General features: G+C 40.6%; 1 protein-coding gene across 2 annotated transcripts in view; it reads left to right on the top strand.

The window, feature by feature from the left end:
* Positions 1-17732, top strand: part of LOC139764677 (uncharacterized) — a 55275-nt gene that overhangs the window by 12280 nt on the left and 25263 nt on the right. For both annotated transcript variants that reach the window (XM_071691558.1, XM_071691557.1), the window contains exons 2-4: positions 732-774; positions 11532-11729; positions 17167-17519. In XM_071691558.1, the coding sequence (XP_071547659.1) occupies positions 769-774; positions 11532-11729; positions 17167-17519 (557 nt within the window). In that variant the 5' untranslated portion in view covers positions 732-768. The remainder of the gene's footprint in view (positions 1-731; positions 775-11531; positions 11730-17166; positions 17520-17732) is intronic.

Genomic DNA, 17732 nt, shown 5'->3' with positions numbered 1-17732 from the left:
TAATCTACCCACCTCCCACGCTTCTCATGCCACAAGCATCCCTTGCGCAAGCCATCACTGCTTCCCTAAATACATCCCATTCCTCCCCCACTCCCCTTACATCCTTTGTTCTCACCTTTTTCCATTCTGTACTCAGTCTCTCCTGGTACTTCCTCACACAAGTCTCCTTTCCAAGTTCACTTACTCTCACCACTCGCTTCACTCCAACATTCTCTCTTCTTTTCTGAAAACCTCTACAAATCTTCACCTTAGCTTCAACAAGATAATGATCAGACATCCCTCCAATTGCACCTCTCAGCACATTAACATCCAAAAGTCTCTCTTTCGCACGCCTATCAATTAACACGTAATCCAATAATGCTCTCTGGCCATTTCTCCTACTTACATACATATACTTATGTATATCTCTTTTTAAACCAGGTATTGCCAATCACCAGTCCTTTTTCAGCACATAAATCTACAAGCTCTTCACCATTTCCATGTACAACACTGAACACCCCATGTACACCAATTATTCCCTCAACTGCCACATAATCACCTTTGCATTCAAATCACCCATACAAGGGTGGAGAGTAAATTGTATCAGATAGTGTAACTCTCCTTTGACTTTTTAACCTCATTTTGATACTGCCAGATTAGTGATGTATTGATAATGTTTTTGGGAATACTAGTGAAGTGTGACTTCCAATCTGCTGCTTGTTTAAGTATAACATATACTTTTTATGTTACAGAAGAGAGACGTGCTGTGCCTATTTCAAGAGCAGAAAAATGAGCGTAAGTTCACCTGGTTTTCTTGAATGTTATTTCTTCTTTTGAATAGGTTATCGCAAGCTACAGGACATGCCTCATACTCTGCCCTGTTCTAGGCATTGAACATAGCCAGCACAAAGAAAGATATTTATATAACTTTCTCAGTATTTTTCCTGTTGAATGCTAAAATATCATAATTGTTTTTTTCTAAATTTATCAAACTCGCTTAAGCATATTTCTATGAGTTTGTGTTAAGGAGGTATAGTTTCTTGTGTTGTCTATCTTCTATGGATTTTTTTTTCTAAGCTTGTATTGTTGCTGTCCCATCTTGTTAACATTATATATGTGTGTACCATTTTTTTGTACTTCTGCATATATGTGCACCCACACACACACACAAATTTCCTAACCCATACCATGTATCCATTTGATTGACCATCCCTTTAGGAAGGATGAACAGCCAGGTGGGCTGTGTGCCAGCTGCTGTAAGTGGGATTCGAATCTATGTGATCTTGATCCCAGGGGGTCCTAGTATGCAAGATGGTCCATTAGGGTCTTTGCATATCACTAACCAGTCCACCACTGAGGTCTGTGTTGATGTTAGGTGGACCCCTGGCCTCCAGTGTTTTACACTGACTTCTAGTATGGGGTCGATCTTAAACAGTCACCTTCTTTGGGTTGTAATATACCAAAGCATGCTAACAAGAAGGAGGAAAAATTCTGGTGTTAAAACAAAAACTGAACAGATGAGTGAGTACATCTGCAAGTTCAGAGGCACAGTCTTTAAGTATACAGGGATGTATGCCATCAGGACCATAATCCTTGCTTGAGAGAGAAGCACATTTTGGAGAGTTTGAAAAATTATCGGGAGGGGCATAGCATTCATAAGTGAGGGGTTGAAGGAATGTTAGAGTCACCCAAGGTAGAGTTAGAGGAGAAACGAGAACTAAAGAGAGAGAGTTGCTTTGTCTACAAGAGAGACAGCTATAGTACAGTCAGAATTAAAAAGTGAAGAAAAAGTGTAGCAACAGAAGTTGTTAGTGATGCCCTCAGTTAAAAATCAGAAAGACCCACCACTGGATGAAGAGGAAAAGTTATCAAATTTCTTTTGAATAAAGGGATGTTTTGCTTCTTAGATGACATACTTGCAATGATTAGAGGCAAAGATAAATGCTGAGCGGCAGTCAGAGATAGGAGACTTTTTCCAAGCCCAGCATGCATGATCCCTTGTAGTTGTGCTATCAGTGAGAGTATGGGAGAGTATTACAGAGTCATGGATGGAGTGGATCAAGAATAGCGTGGGTGAAAGACTGGAATTACAAAGTGTGCATGGGTATATGTATGGATGATATTAAGTATTTCTTGGAGAAGTTTGAGTGACTGTATAGATGGTTGTAAGATGGAGTGAAAGATGATTTTCATGGATGATGTGAATGCAAAGGTGAGATGTGATGAGATTAGCAAGATAGTTGGTAAGAGTATCTGGAGCAAATAAGAATGGAAGTTATTTTGTGGATGTATGTGCTGAGATTGGTTTATTTCTTGCAAACACTTTATTTTTCAGCACAAGATTATACATACTTATATAGGGATGAGAAATGATGGAAAAGAAGAGCAAAAGGGTTTGATTGACCATGTGGTAGTGGATGAAAGGCTGAGAAAACTTTTCTAGAAACTAGAGTTGAGAGGATTCTTCATAGACTCTTGTTTCACAGCTCTTGTGGAGGTGAGGATCAGGGAGTTGATGTGTTCAATAAGGAAGAATGAGGAAGTAAAAGTGTTGGTAAGCAAGAAGATGAATAAAAAAGAATGCAGTGAGGAGTATGAAAGGAGTGGGTCCAAAAGTTTAGATGGGGTGCAGTAAATGTAGGGATACAATTGTGTGTGAATAAATGAAAGCATTTTAAATGCTTAGAGAAAGACATATAAAGGTTGTAGAATTAGTAATTGGATGGAAGGCTGTGAAATACTGGAATGAAAAATGAAATTCATAATGGACATATGAGAAGCTGTAGAAGAAAAAGGCATATGGTAGATTGCTCAAAAGGAATGAACCAGAGGAGGAGGGAAGAATACATGATGAGTAAGTAGAATGTTTAGAAGCTGATAGAGGAAAGCGAAGAGTAGATGAAGATTTTGGAAAAAAGTTAAAAGTTAAAGGAAAATTAAGAAAGTTGTACTGGAAGGAGGTGAAAAAGGAAAGAGATGGATGTAAGAGTGGAAATGTTAATGTGAGAAGTAAGGAGGATGAGTTGCTGAATCAAAAGCAGGAAGTGAAAGGAAGATGGAAAGAGTATTTTAAAGAGCTAATGACTGTGGAAGAAGGTAAGGCAGCAGTTGTTACATGCATGGGTATGTAGGATGGAAGAAAGAAAATACAAGTACAAGGGCCAATAGCAAGAAGGGAGGTAAAAGGACGATAATAAGGCTGAAGGTAAAAAAGACACCTGGAGTGGATGGGATTACGGCTGATATGCTGAAGTATGGAGAGAAAGTGTGATGGAAAATGCATTTGATATGTAATTTAGAATGGAAACAGAAGGTTGTGCCTAAGCTGGATCATACACGTTTCATATCACACCTATTTTTGGTAGTGTGGGGTATACTTGCTTTGGTTTGGTCTCAGTCTGCCTCAAGCTATTGTTTGGTCAGGTTGTATATAGAGAAATGTGATTTATTCATCAAATAATTTTGCAATCCTCACAGATCAAAATGGCATGAAGTGATTTATTTTTATAGTTATTATACTTTGACGTAGTCTCCTGTGTTAGCCAAGTAGTGTAAGGAAACAGACGAAAGTATGGCCAAACCCACCCACATACACATGTATATACATAAACACCCACACACGCACACATACATACCTGCACATTTCAACGTATACATACATATACATACAGACATATACGTCTATACACATGTACATATTCGTACATGCTGCCTTCATCCATTGTGCCGCCACCCTGCCACACATGAAATGACACCTCCCTCCCCCTCCCCCCACGTGTGAGGTAGTGCCAAGAAATGACAACGAAGGCCACATTTGTTCACTTTCGCTCTCTTGCTGTCATGTGTAATGCACTTAAACCACAGCTCCCTTTCCACAGCCAGGCCCCATGAAAGTTTCCATGGTTTACCCCAGACGCCTCACATGCCCTGATTCAATCCATTGACAGCACGTCGACCCCGGTATACCACATTGTCCCAGTTCACTCTATTCCTTTCACCCTCCTGTATGTTCATGCTCCAATCGCTCAAAAGCTTTTTCACTCCATCCTTCCACCTCCAATTTGGTCTCCTACATCTTGTTCTCTCCACCTCTGACACACATATCCTCTTTGTCAATCTTTCCTGAAACATTCTATCCACGTGACCAAACCATTTCAATACACCCTCTTCTGCTTTCTCAACCACACACTTTATTACCACACATCTCTCTTACCCTTTCATTATTTACTGGATCAAACCACCTCACACCACATATTGTCCAGAAACATCTCTTTTCCAACACATCCACCCTCCTCACAACCATATAACATTGTTGAAACCACCATTCCATCAAACATACCCATTTTTGCTCTCCATGATAACGTTCTCACCTTCCACACATTCTTCAGAGCTCCCAGAACCTTTGCTCCCACCCCACCCCTACTCCTGTGACTCACTTCTGCTTCCATGGTTCCATCTGCTGCCAAATCCACTCCCAGATACCTAAAACCACTTCACTTCCTCCAGTTTTTCTCCATTCAAACTTACTTCCCAATTTACTTGTCCCTCAACCCTACTCAACCTAATAACCTTGCTCTTATTCATATTTACTCTCAGCTTTCTTCTTTCACACACTTTACCCAACTCAGTCCCCAACTTCTGCACACTTTACCAAACTCACTCACCAACTTCTGCACACTTTACCAACCTCAGTCACCAACTTCTGCAGTGATAGAGGAGTTAAAAGAAAGCGTGTGAACCATATATTATGTTACTGTCTACTGTATTAAAGAATGGCCCAATGGTTACATTCTCGATTTAACGGACTTTTGGCATTAACGGATGCCCCTTCCCCCAATTAGTCCATTAGATTGAGGGTGTACTGTATATGTTATTCTCTGTCTAACAAGCTACCTAAAGCTTGATTCGTCTGCCTTCACTCATAGTAATGGTTATGGACTCATGGGCAAATATTATTATTATTATTATACTTTGTCGCTGTCTCCCGCGTTTGCGAGGTAGTGCAAGGAAACAGACGAAAGAAATGGCCCAACCCCCCCCCCCATACACATGTATATACATACGTCCACACACGTAAATATACATACCTACACAGCTTTCCATGGTTTACCCCAGACGCTTCACATGCCCTGATTCAGTCCACTGACAGCACGTCAACCCCGGTATACCACATCGCTCCAATTCACTCTATTCCTTGCCCTCCTTTCACCGTCCTGCATGTTCAGGCCCCGATCACACAAAATCTTTTTCACTCCATCTTTCCACCTCCAATTTGGTCTCCCTCTTCTCCTTGTTCCCTCCACCTCCGACACATATATCCTCTTGGTCAATCTTTCCTCACTCATCCTCTCCATGTGCCCAAACCACTTCAAAACACCCTCTTCTGCTCTCTCAACCACGCTCTTTTTATTTCCACACATCTCTCTTACCCTTACGTTACTCACTCGATCAAACCACCTCACACCACACATTGTCCTCAAACATCTCATTTCCAGCACATCCATCCTCCTGCGCACAACTCTATCCATAGCCCACGCCTCGCAACCATACAACATTGTTGGAACCACTATTCCTTCAAACATACCCATTTTTGCTTTCCGAGATAATGTTCTCGACTTCCACACATTCTTCAAGGCCCCCAGGATTTTCGCCCCCTCCCCCACCCTATGATCCACTTCCGCTTCCATGGTTCCATCCGCTGCCAGATCCACTCCCAGATATCTAAAACACTTCACTTCCTCCAGTTTTTCTCCATTCAAACTCACCTCCCAATTGACTTGACCCTCAACCCTACTGTACCTAATAACCTTGCTCTTATTCACATTTACTCTTAACTTTCTTCTTCCACACACTTTTCCAAACTCAGTCACCAGCTTCTGCAGTTTCTCACATGAATCAGCCACCAGCACTGTATCATCAGCGAACAACAACTGACTCACTTCCCAAGCTCTCTCATCCCCAACAGACTTCATACTTGCCCCTCTTTCCAAAACTCTTGCATTTACCTCCCTAACAACCCCATCCATATACAAATTAAACAACCATGGAGACATCACACACCTCTGCCGCAAACCTACATTCACTGAGAACCAATCACTTTCCTCTCTTCCTACACGTACACATGCCTTACATCCTCGATAAAAACTTTTCACTGCTTCTAACAACTTTCCTCCCACACCATATATTCTTAATACCTTCCACAGAGCATCTCTATCAACTCTATCATATGCCTTCTCCAGATCCATAAATGCTACATACAAATCCATTTGCTTTTCTAAGTATTTCTCACATACATTCTTCAAAGCAAACACCTGATCCACACATCCTCTACCACTTCTGAAACCACACTGCTCTTCTCCAATCTGATGCTCTGTACATGCCTTCACCCTCTCAATCAATACCCTCCCATATAATTTACCAGGAATACTCAACAAACTTATACCTCTGTAATTTGAGCACTCACTCTTATCCCCTTTGCCTTTGTACAATGGCACTATGCACGCATTCCGCCAATCCTCAGGCACCTCACCATGAGTCATACATACATTAAATAACCTTACCAACCAGTCAACAATACAGTCACCCCCTTTTTTAATAAATTCCACTGCAATACCATCCAAACCTGCTGCCTTGCCGGCTTTCATCTTCCGCAAAGCTTTCACTACCTCTTCTCTGTTTACCAAATCATTTTCCCTAACCCTCTCACTTTGCACACCACCTCGACCAAAACACCCTATATCTGCCACTCTATCATCAAACACCTTCAACAAACCTTCAAAATACTCACTCCATCTCCTTCTCACATCACCACTACTTGTTATCACCTTCCCACTTGCGCCCTTCACCGAAGTTCCCATTTGCTCCCTTGTCTTACGCACTTTATTTACCTCCTTCCAGAACATCTTTTTATTCTCCCTAAAATTTAATGATACTCTCTCACCCCAACTCTCATTTGCCCTTTTTTTCACCTCTTGCACCTTTCTCTTGACCTCCTGTCTCTTTCTTTTATACATCTCCCACTCAATTGCATTTTTTCCCTGCAAAAATCGTCCAAATGCCTCTCTCTTCTCTTTCACTAATACTCTTACTTCTTCATCCCACCACTCACTACCCTTTCTAATCAACCCACCTTCCACTCTTCTCATGCCACAAGCATCTTTTGCGCAATCCATCACTGATTCCCTAAATACATCCCATTCCTCCCCCACTCCCCTTACTTCCATTGTTCTCACCTTTTTCCATTCTGTACTCAGTATGGAAAAAGGTGAGAACAATGGAAGTAAGGGGAAATGTTTTTCCTTAAATGAGGCAAAGTGCTTTTTCTTCAACAGGATTTTCAACACATGGAATGACTCAAGAGTCAAAGTGTTTGAAAGCAATACTATAGGTATGTTTAGGAATAGACTTGATGAATATTTTGCTTGAAGCTCATGATCAACATTATTTGTGTCTTTGTCACATTGACAATTTGCGTGTTTTTTTTTCAATGAATTATCTGTGTGCCATTTTGCTTTTACCACTTTTACCACTTTTAGTTTTTGATATCTTCCACATTTACAAAAGGACATGGAAGTACTCACTGGTCTGTTGCTGTTGGAATTCCTTTGTTAATCCTTAACAGGTGACCTTTACATGCTTCACCGTCAGTATAATGCTGATCAGTCATGAATTCATTTCAGAGTTTGCTAGAAGATTGTGATGCCTAGTTATGGAACCCTTGGGTTTACAGTTCATGACAAAAACATGCCTAGTCACACTGTTTCCTATTACAGGAGTACCCTTCAAAATACCCTTTCTTTAGGTTTAGATCTGGGAGCTCCAATCCGGGATGAACTCTGGTTAGTTGCCTCTTCCTTGAGAGTTGGATTTCAGTTTGCCTCTAATTCATCAGGGAAGGTCTTTATTTATGCTTCTTTTAAGTGCAGTAGAAGGCTTTCTCTCTATTCTCCTTCATTGCTTGTGGAACAGATGGCAAAGGAGAGAAATGTAGGTCTTGAAGGTTGGAGAACCTTATTCCTCCAGGACAGTGTCATGCAAGCAGTTTTTCTAGGTTTTCTAGCCCGAACCTGCCTTCGCCACCTATTTTGTAAAAGCTTTCCTCTTATGACTGCCTTGCACTGTGAATTGTGAGCTCTGAATGACTAGGAACAGGTTGGTCAGTGATGTTGATCTGGTGGAGGTTGCTAATTGGCTTATGATGAGGGCATATAATAAGCAATCAGCTTTGGTGATCCAAGGATCATCCAGGTAGGAGGAGCAAATATGAAGCTTTTTTACCAGAAATAAAAGGCCAAGAATGGCCCTTACAGGAATTTTATTCAAGGAATATCTCATTGCAAGAAGGACACTACCCTGGAGAGAAAGGTTTTCTCCCTTCAGAACTTACATTTCTTAATTCCAAAAGTATCAGCAATAATAGACAGTAAATTTATTTTTTATTCTACTTCTAACTAGATTTTCATTACATGATTTGTTTGAGGAGAGAGCTTGATAGCTTATGTAATATGTGACAAGACATAAGGAGCATGATGCTTCTGTGATTTTTCAGGAAATGCATTGTGTGGAAGTCATAGTTACATTGTGTGTGAATTCATAGTTACACAGTACATGTAATTATAATAGAATCCCTGATGGCCTGTGTAAAGCTTTAACCGAAAATTGACCCATAATATTTTTATTTATCTTACTAACTTTAACAGTATATTGTTTTGCATTGTCAGAAAATACTTAGAGGAGATGGAATGAGTACTTTGAGAGATTATTGAAGGTGGCTGATTTGGGTAGGAGGTTGGGGAGGGATGTGAAAGGAGAGTCATGGCAAGAAGTTCAGTGAAAATAGAGGTGGTGCAGGTCTTGCATTTGATGAAATGTGTCAAGGCAGCTGGAGTCGATGGTATTATAGATGAAATTCATAAGAAGAGGGGTGATTGTGTTATTGATTGGTTAGTTAGGATTTTCGATGTGTGTATTGATCATGGAGAATAGCCTGAGGATTGGCAGATTGGCTGTATAGTGCCATTGTATAAAGGCAAGGGGAACAAAGGTGAGTGTTTAAATTATAGAGTTATAAGTCTGTTGAGTGTGTAATGCACCAGAACCACAGCTCCATCTCCTCATCCAGGCCCCACAGACCTTTCCATGGTTTACCCCAGAGGCTTCACATGCCCTGGTCCTGTCCATTGACAGCACATCGACCCCAGTATACCACATCATTCCAGTTCACTCCATTCCTTGCTTGCCTTTCACCCTCCTGTGTGTTTAGGGCTCTGATCGCTCAAAATCTTTTTCACTCCATTCTTCCACCCCCAGTTTGGTCTCCCATGTCTTCTTCCCCCCACCTCTTACACATATATCCTCTTTGTCAATCTTTCCTCACTCATCCTCTCCATATGTCCAAATGATTTCAACACTCCCTCTTCTGCTCTCTCAGTCACACTTTTTATTTCCACATATCTCTCTAACCCTTTCATTACTTACTTGATCAAACCACCTCACACCACTTATTGTCCTCAAACATTTAATTTCCAACACATCCACCCTCCTCCATACAACCCTATGTATAGCCCATGCCTCACAACCATATAATGTTGTTGGAACTACTATTCCTTCAGACATACCCATTTTTCTCCCTGAGGTAACATTCTCTCCTTCCTCACATTCTTCATCGCTCCCAGAACCTTCATCTCCTTCCCCATCCAGTGACTCACTTCTGCTTCCATGGTTCCGTCCACTGCTAAGTCCACTCCCAGATATCTAAAACACTTCACTTCCTCCAATTTTTCCTCCATTCAAACTTACATCCCAGTTAACTTGTTCCTCAGCCATACTAAACCTAATAACCTTGCTCTTATTCACATTTAATCTCGACTTTCTCCTTTCACACACTTTTCCAAACTCAGTCACCAACCTCTGCTGTTTCTCACTCGAATCAGCCACCAGAGCTGTATCATCGGCAAACAACAACTGATTTACTCCCGAGGCCTTGTATCCCCAACATACTGCATACTCTCCCCTCTCTCCAAAACATTTTCATTTACCTCCCTAACCACCCCATCCATAAACAAATTAAACAACCTTGGGGACATCACACACCCCTGCTGCAGACCGACCTTCGCTGGGAACCAATCACTCTCCTCTCTTCCTACTCGCACACATGCCTTACATTTTTGGTAAAAAAATGTCACTGCTTCTTGCAGCTTATCCCCATACCATATACTCTGAAGACCTTCCACAAAGCCTGTCTATCATCCAGATTCATAAATGCTAGATATAAATGCATCTGTTTTTCTAAGTATTTCTCACAAATTCTTCAAAGCAAACACCTGTTCCACTAATCCTCTACTACTTTTGGCCTTGATTAAGGCCTCAGTTGCCCTTGCAGTTTCAACTAAAAAAAGAAAAAAAAAAAAAAAAGCTCATCTCCTAGGTCCCCCATAAGAATTCTATGATAGGCATGATGCCAGACCCAAATACCACCATCCAGTTATTCTTGTTTACCTCTGGTGTCTTAGATACATCTCTTCCTTGTATATCAACTGACTGTTCTACTTTTTCTATCTCATTCTTCTATCTCTTGTTCTACTTCTTTTATCTCATTCTTGTATCTGCCCTGTTAGTGTGATCATTACACGAATGTGCACTTGGGAACTAATATTGTTTTATTTTCCTATGGTTTTATGCATATACTAGATCAAATGCACCAATTGGACCTCTTGTAGTATGGCCAGTAGAACAGATCAGGTCATCTGAAGCAGCTGGCATAAATCATGAAAAGATCTATGAAGCCTGATTGTGGATTTGGTGCCTTACACAAGACAGCAAAAGAATGGATGTGAGGGAATTAGGCTATTTCTTTGTCTGTTCCTGGTATTGCTTTGCTAATGTGTGAGATTACATGAAAAGCCTTTGGTGAGTACAATTTTTCATCAAAGCAATTTTTAAACTCAAGCACATTCAACTTAAAATGACCAATACGTCATAACATTGTAGTGAGCAGATGCCATAGAGGGTGGCTGTGTACGTGCTACCTCTTTTCAAGTCCCTCTAAACCTCACCCTGGCCACAATCTTTGCTCAGGGCCACAGACAGTTTTGCTCCTGCAAACAGATATTTCTCATATCTTACTTTATGAGAAGTATAACGAAAATTATTCATCAAGTGCTCTACTTATCATGTGAATCACATGATTATGTTGGAGTGTATGATTATGGTCTCACCAGATTCATGTACATACACTTACAAAGATCTTTGGGTGAATGAGGCATGTAATATCTTTTCAAGCTATAGCAGATGAATGATCTTGACATCTGAGAACAATTGTTGAAATCATGTATCAACTTGTATTTCAAAAGAGTGCAGGAAACATTAGATCATCTTGTGAGGACCAAAGCAGGTTACCGAAGAATTATCATAACAGGAACAGAGCAGCAAAAGGTTAAAATGAAGTTTGACCTGAGTTGTAAGACACATGGAAAATAAAACAGTTAAATATTTGAAATGATTCATAATTTCTATGAACATTTGTTATTCTTCCTTATTTATTTGTCTTTCAGATTGACAGCTATGGAACTTCAGGCAAAATACATCAGACTTGTAAGTTTTGGACGGAAAAGAAATGCAGAAATAGCTCAGATAGCTGCAGATATCTCCACACTTACCATTGCCCTGATGGGGAATGGTGCAGGAGGAAGTTTTGCCCTTTGCTCCACATCAGAATAGATAGCAAGGAAACTGTGATGATGACTACTAAGGTAGGTTTTGTAGATGCATGAATTATTACTGAAGACTGTATAGAAATGAAAATAGATACTTGTATGATATCCTGGGTTAGGGAATATTAAATACTACCTTTATATCTCCCCTGTGTTGTAGATAATTATTACAAGGGATGGGAGTGGGATGCTGTGAATCCTCCCAACCTCTATTATTAGTATCTAAAAGAAGGAACAGAAAAAGGAGCAAGGCAAGGATTTTACCTCAAAAGGGACAGTTCCTGATGCTACCTGAGTAAGGGGGGAAAAGGAAAACATATATAAACTCCATGGTTACTTTACCTTAACTTTTGTGAAAGTTACCCTTTTACCCCAGCAGCTCTCAGGAAACTGATCACATCCACTGGATAGAAGTGGTTCTGATTATACAATTGTCAGGTTAATACAGGACACTTGAGCAGTATGTCCAGTATCATTATTATGGAAGGTGCATCTTAGGCAGGTGGAGGTCTTATGTTGAAGCAGGGTTTGTGACTTTTGAGAGATAGGTGGTGTCCAAAAAATAGACAAGAAAGCATAACTCGTGCATGGCTAGGAAGTGCAGACTCAAATGACTGTATGTTTGGTGGGATAGAGTTTAAGGTTGGGGCTAGCAGTTGTTTAGTGCTTGTTAGGTCATTATACTGTATGTTATGTCATTGTTGTATGTTGTATGGCAGAAGGGTATCTGTAAGTGTAGGCTGTTGAAGTGTGAAGCAGGGGTAACCTTTTTATTTCCATGTGGGGTTTGATATCAAGGTTGATTATGAAATGGTTTGGATGGAAGGGGTCCAGCGGTGTTGCAAAAATCTGAGTACCGAAGTTATTGAGGTTTGTCTAAAATTTCACATACATGACAGGTGACAGTTTGGGAATAAATTCTCATAATGTCCCTTGACCCTTCCCTAGTTGTGATAGATTTGAAAAAATAGTTTTTTATCTTATTTTTGATGCAATTTTTTCTTAAAAAGTTATTTCAAGATATTTTAAGACATATTTTAAGATATGTTTGTGATTGATATTGCATTTGATGACATTACAGTAAAGTATGATGTGATTCATATTCTTTCTGTTTATGGTCATTTTGTAAACAAGTCAGTGTTCCAGCCAATGCTTGCTCTTCCCATGGTTTGTATGGAATTTGAATTTTTATTAACTTCCCCAGAGTAAGTGTTGACATGTCTATGCCTGCCAAGAATCATGAAGATAGGTTTAACTAGGGTAAGGAGAAGGGAGAGATACGTTTTATTTTTGAGGAGAGGAACCTGGATGTTCTAGCTCTTAAGTGAAAAGTAAGCTCAAGGGGAAGGGGGAGGAATTATTTAGGAATGTCTTAAGGGGTAAAGTCGTGAGTTTGTGTGAGGGCAAGAGCTAAGGAAGGGATAACCATTCTGCTGAAAGAGGAATTGTACGAATAGATGATGTTGGTTTCACAAAGACAGGCGGCCACTGCCATCCACCTTCACTGAGTAATGGCTATGCAGCTTCATCTCCAATACCATGTCTGACCTGTCCCACACCTTTGAAGCGACATCCTGCATGCAGACAGGGGTGCCCATGGACAATGGGCAGCGTAACGGTATCATCTGCCGGACCTCCCTGCACAAGAGCCTGGCTCTCTGCAATGGTCCGATCCCTGTTTTGCAAAGCAGTTCTGCATTGCTGGTTTATCAGATAATGTTGCTGAGGTGCCTGGACATTATTTCACAACTGTCTTCCTGTTGCCAACTGTGTAGATGACCCTCTCTTGGGAGGGTCTTGAGATATTGGAGCATACCCTGAGTCTTTTTGCTGTTGTGCAGGCTACCTCCAACACCCGTGTTGCCCCTCAACACCCATTTGGCCGCCTTTACCGCTGCTTCGGCACATCCATTGGACTGGGGGAAGTGGACTGAGGAGATGTGGACCATGATTCCCCATGTTTTGTAGAAAGCTTCCATCTCCTCACTGTCTAGATTGGTTCCCCCGTCTGAGGTGATTTCCTTGGGTGCACCCCATCTCCTGAAGGTGAGAAGCCTTGCCATAACTTGGGATTTTTGCGCGTAGGTACGAATCCTACTCATTTCGCCATGTAAGAGGTACATTGAAAGTAGGTAGTTTGTCCATGTTATAAAGAAGTATCCTTTCCCAGGAGAGAGGTGGCATCACCTCTATCTCTGTCTCTTCTGCCTCCAACTGCCCAGCAAGCATTCCCACGCTGCCATGTGCCCGCCACCCAACTATCATACCACACACTAAACCCTACACTGATAGAGGAGTTAAAAAAATGCATGTGAACTTAAATGTGGCACAGAAATAGTGTACATTCAATTTAAGAGACTCGACATTAACGGATACCCCTTCCCTTCCTTAAATCAGTGGTTTACTGTATTTATTTTGAGATTGCAATGGTCCGATCCCTGTTTTGCAAAGCAGTTCTGCATTGCTGGTTTATCAGATAATGTTGCTGAGGTGCCTGGACATTATTTCACAACTGTCTTCCTGTTGCCAACTGTGTAGATGACCCTCTCTTGGGAGGGTCTTGAGATATTGGAGCATACCCTGAGTCTTTTTGCTGTTGTGCAGGCTACCTCCAACACCCGTGTTGCCCCTCAACACCCATTTGGCCGCCTTTACCGCTGCTTCGGCACATCCATTGGACTGGGGGAAGTGGACTGAGGAGATGTGGACCATGGTTCCCCATGTTTTGTAGAAAGCTTCCATCTCCTCACTGTCTAGATTGGTTCCCCCGTCTGAGGTGATTTCCTTGGGTGCACCCCATCTCCTGAAGGTGAGAAGCCTTGCCATAACTTGGGATTTTTGCGCGTAGGTACGAATCCTACTCATTTCGCCATGTAAGAGGTACATTGAAAGTAGGTAGTTTGTCCATGTTATAAAGAAGTATCCTTTCCCAGGAGAGAGGTGGCATCACCTCTATCTCTGTCTCTTCTGCCTCCAACTGCCCAGCAAGCATTCCCACGCTGCCATGTGCCCGCCACCCAACTATCATACCACACACTAAACCCTACACTGATAGAGGAGTTAAAAAAATGCATGTGAACTTAAATGTGGCACAGAAATAGTGTACATTCAATTTAAGAGACTCGACATTAACGGATACCCCTTCCCTTCCTTAAATCAGTGGTTTACTGTATTTATTTTGAGATTTGATTTATTATATATTATTTATTAATTTATTATAATTTGTCGCTGTCTCCTGCGTTAGCGAGGTAGCGCAAGGAAACAGACCAGAGGAAGATTCCATGGCAAGACTAGTCAGTTTTTAACCTAAGACTGGTATTTGTTTAAACTGCAAATTCAGTATTGGTGGTAGAGCAGCCTTTACCAGTCAGACAGCCTGTGGCAAAACAGCCACTGAAGCATTACTTAGTAATCCCCTAATTAGTACTCAGGATACGTACCTGAAGCGCTAAGCAAAACAGCTGTCACTGGGGTCATTATACTATGTCTTTGCTAAGTAGTGAATATATAGCTATATAAATGGTGCACAGCATTGAATCATTAATGACATTCGTTGAATGAGTCATTTGATGAATAGAACAGTCGTATTAAAATAATGAGAGAGGCAGCATGTCAATGAGAGGCAGTGGATATTGTATGAATATCCTCAAGTAAGGATGTACCAGTGGGAGTAAGCCACATCATAGAACTTCTCACTTCAAAGAAGTATACTGGAAGTAGCACATCCTTGGGCTGTAGGAGCCTTTAATGGGTAATGCCAGGTCTCGTTCAAAGAAATTGGTTGTAGGGTAATTATAGATAAATAGATGACTTCAGAATCAAAATTTTATTCACAACTGAGTTTTAGTTATGAATTTTTTGAACTGAAGCTTTGATTTGTAGAGTTTGATTTATTCATTGAAATGTTTGATTTGAAAATATAAATCTAGTGCATTATGTTATAGTGCTGAAATCTGTTTTTGATATGGAGTTTGGAAACACTGAAACATGGGGCCCCAGCCTGTGGCCTCATGATTGCTTAGTTTGTCTCTGGACAAGCTCTGAAAGTGCTTAGTACAAGAGTCAGTTATAACCTTTGTAGCTTTTGATATTGTGTAATAATATTGACAGCCATTTTGAAGTTGACAAATTTTCAGAATTGATAACATTTGTTCATGTCTCCTTGTAAATTGATATAGTCACCCTTACTCCATTATGTATTTTATGATCTTGGTATCATCCAGAAACATGTTCAGGCAAGAGTCCAGTCCATCAAGCAAGTCATTTTCATATACCAATAATATACGGTAAGTGGAGCCAACACTGAGCTCTGCAGCATGTCACTTGTGACCCCAACCCACTTCATGCATTTTGCTTTCATCTGCCAAGGTAATCTTCTAACCAGCAAAGGAGCCAACCTGTTCTTCCTACTCCTAAATCTAGCTTCTTAGAAATCAACTCCTGATGCGGCTGTGTCAAAAGCTCTCTAGCTGTGGTGGAACATTTGGTCTTCCCATCCAGCTATTTGATCTAAGATGGAGTTCACTCTGTCATAGCAGTCTTTGTGATTTTTAATGCGTAACTTGTATGTGTTTACTGGGTCTGGTAGTCTGATTCCTGCATTGTAGATTTCACCAAATCTTTTATAGTATTTGTTAGTAATGTGGCAACAGAACTCCTTTCCCACTTTCTACTCTAAGAGCACTGTGTGCTAGTCGTGCCCAGGCCCATTAAGAGGGTTCTTTAAGGCCAAGAAGAGGAGAGGAGAAATTTATAAAAGTATTACTGATAGTGGAAAATTTGGGGCCTTTGAAAGTTATGTAAAACTTAGGTATTAGTGTAGCTCATTTAGGTTACAAAAACCATGTGACTGGTCGTAGTAGCGCTTTCTTTTGTTAATGCAAATTATCTGCTGCAAGAAACAAAGTGTAGATGTGCAGGTCGAATAGGACTAATCAGACCTCTTTGTTATTGATTTGATATGACTGATGATGATATTAAACTTCAAGTATGTGTATTTCATATTATGTGATTTTGAGAAAATTATTTGACAAGTTTATATTTTTTCTTGTCATCCCATCCCCCCCAGCTCCCCTTTTCTGGTGGGTGCTGGGGAGCCATATGCCATTTGCTCTCCTGGGCCTTTGTCAACCCTGGCCCAGTCTCATGGCAAAATCGTGTCATAGGTACTTGGAGACAGGTATTCACCATTATATTTAATCATACTCTTTCTTCACAAAGGGCGGGTAACACAAGAGTTGTTTACAAATATAAATTTGGTGAAAGATGAATTTAGAAGGTAAAAAGTCAGACAGAGAGCTGAATGGACTCTTAGGGATGATTGAACATACAGACAGTTGTGGGAAATAGCAGTCTTCAACACTGTCAGTGAGGAGAAGGTGGGGCATACTATACCCTAGATTTTATTGAATTTTAGTCGTTCAGTTTTCCTACTTGTGTGATATTCATTATATATTTATGTTTCTTTTTCATTCAGACAGTAATTGAAAATTCTGCCATAAAGAACAAAAATGACAGTGGGAACAAGAGAAGACAGATGACAGACTTACCACAGAGCAGTGAGAGCTCTGTTTTTGAAACTACCTCTTATTCACCTGACTGGAACTGTAGTTCTGTTGCATTTGAAGATTTTGATGAGGAATTATGTCAAGGTTTAGAAGAGGTTGGACAAGAGCTTGATCGATTTGAAGAGGAAGTGTCGGAAAGCAGTCAGTGTGAAGATGAAGTAATTTGGTACCCTTCTGATCATTCATCTCAAGATACATTTTTATCACACAAACACCCCTTGAAGAGTGAGGTATATTCTGAGGATTCGAGTAAATCAAACCGGTGAGATATGATAAATTTTCACTTTATTCTTTTTACCAGATTGTTAGTGTATGAAATGTTGAGGCATTTCTGAGGTGTCATGCAAATCTAATAAGTAAGAACTCATTCTTGTCACTGGATTGTTTAGTTTACATTTTATCTTTGTATTTTCATACTTGTTCTCTGTGTCCAGCAATACTGAGATAGCTGTTGTGTGCAATGCACGAAAACCAA

The sequence above is a fragment of the Panulirus ornatus genome, chromosome 50 (assembly GCF_036320965.1).
Source record: "Panulirus ornatus isolate Po-2019 chromosome 50, ASM3632096v1, whole genome shotgun sequence".
Taxonomy (NCBI): domain Eukaryota; kingdom Metazoa; phylum Arthropoda; class Malacostraca; order Decapoda; family Palinuridae; genus Panulirus; species Panulirus ornatus.
This window is presented reverse-complemented; position numbering and strand designations above follow the sequence as displayed.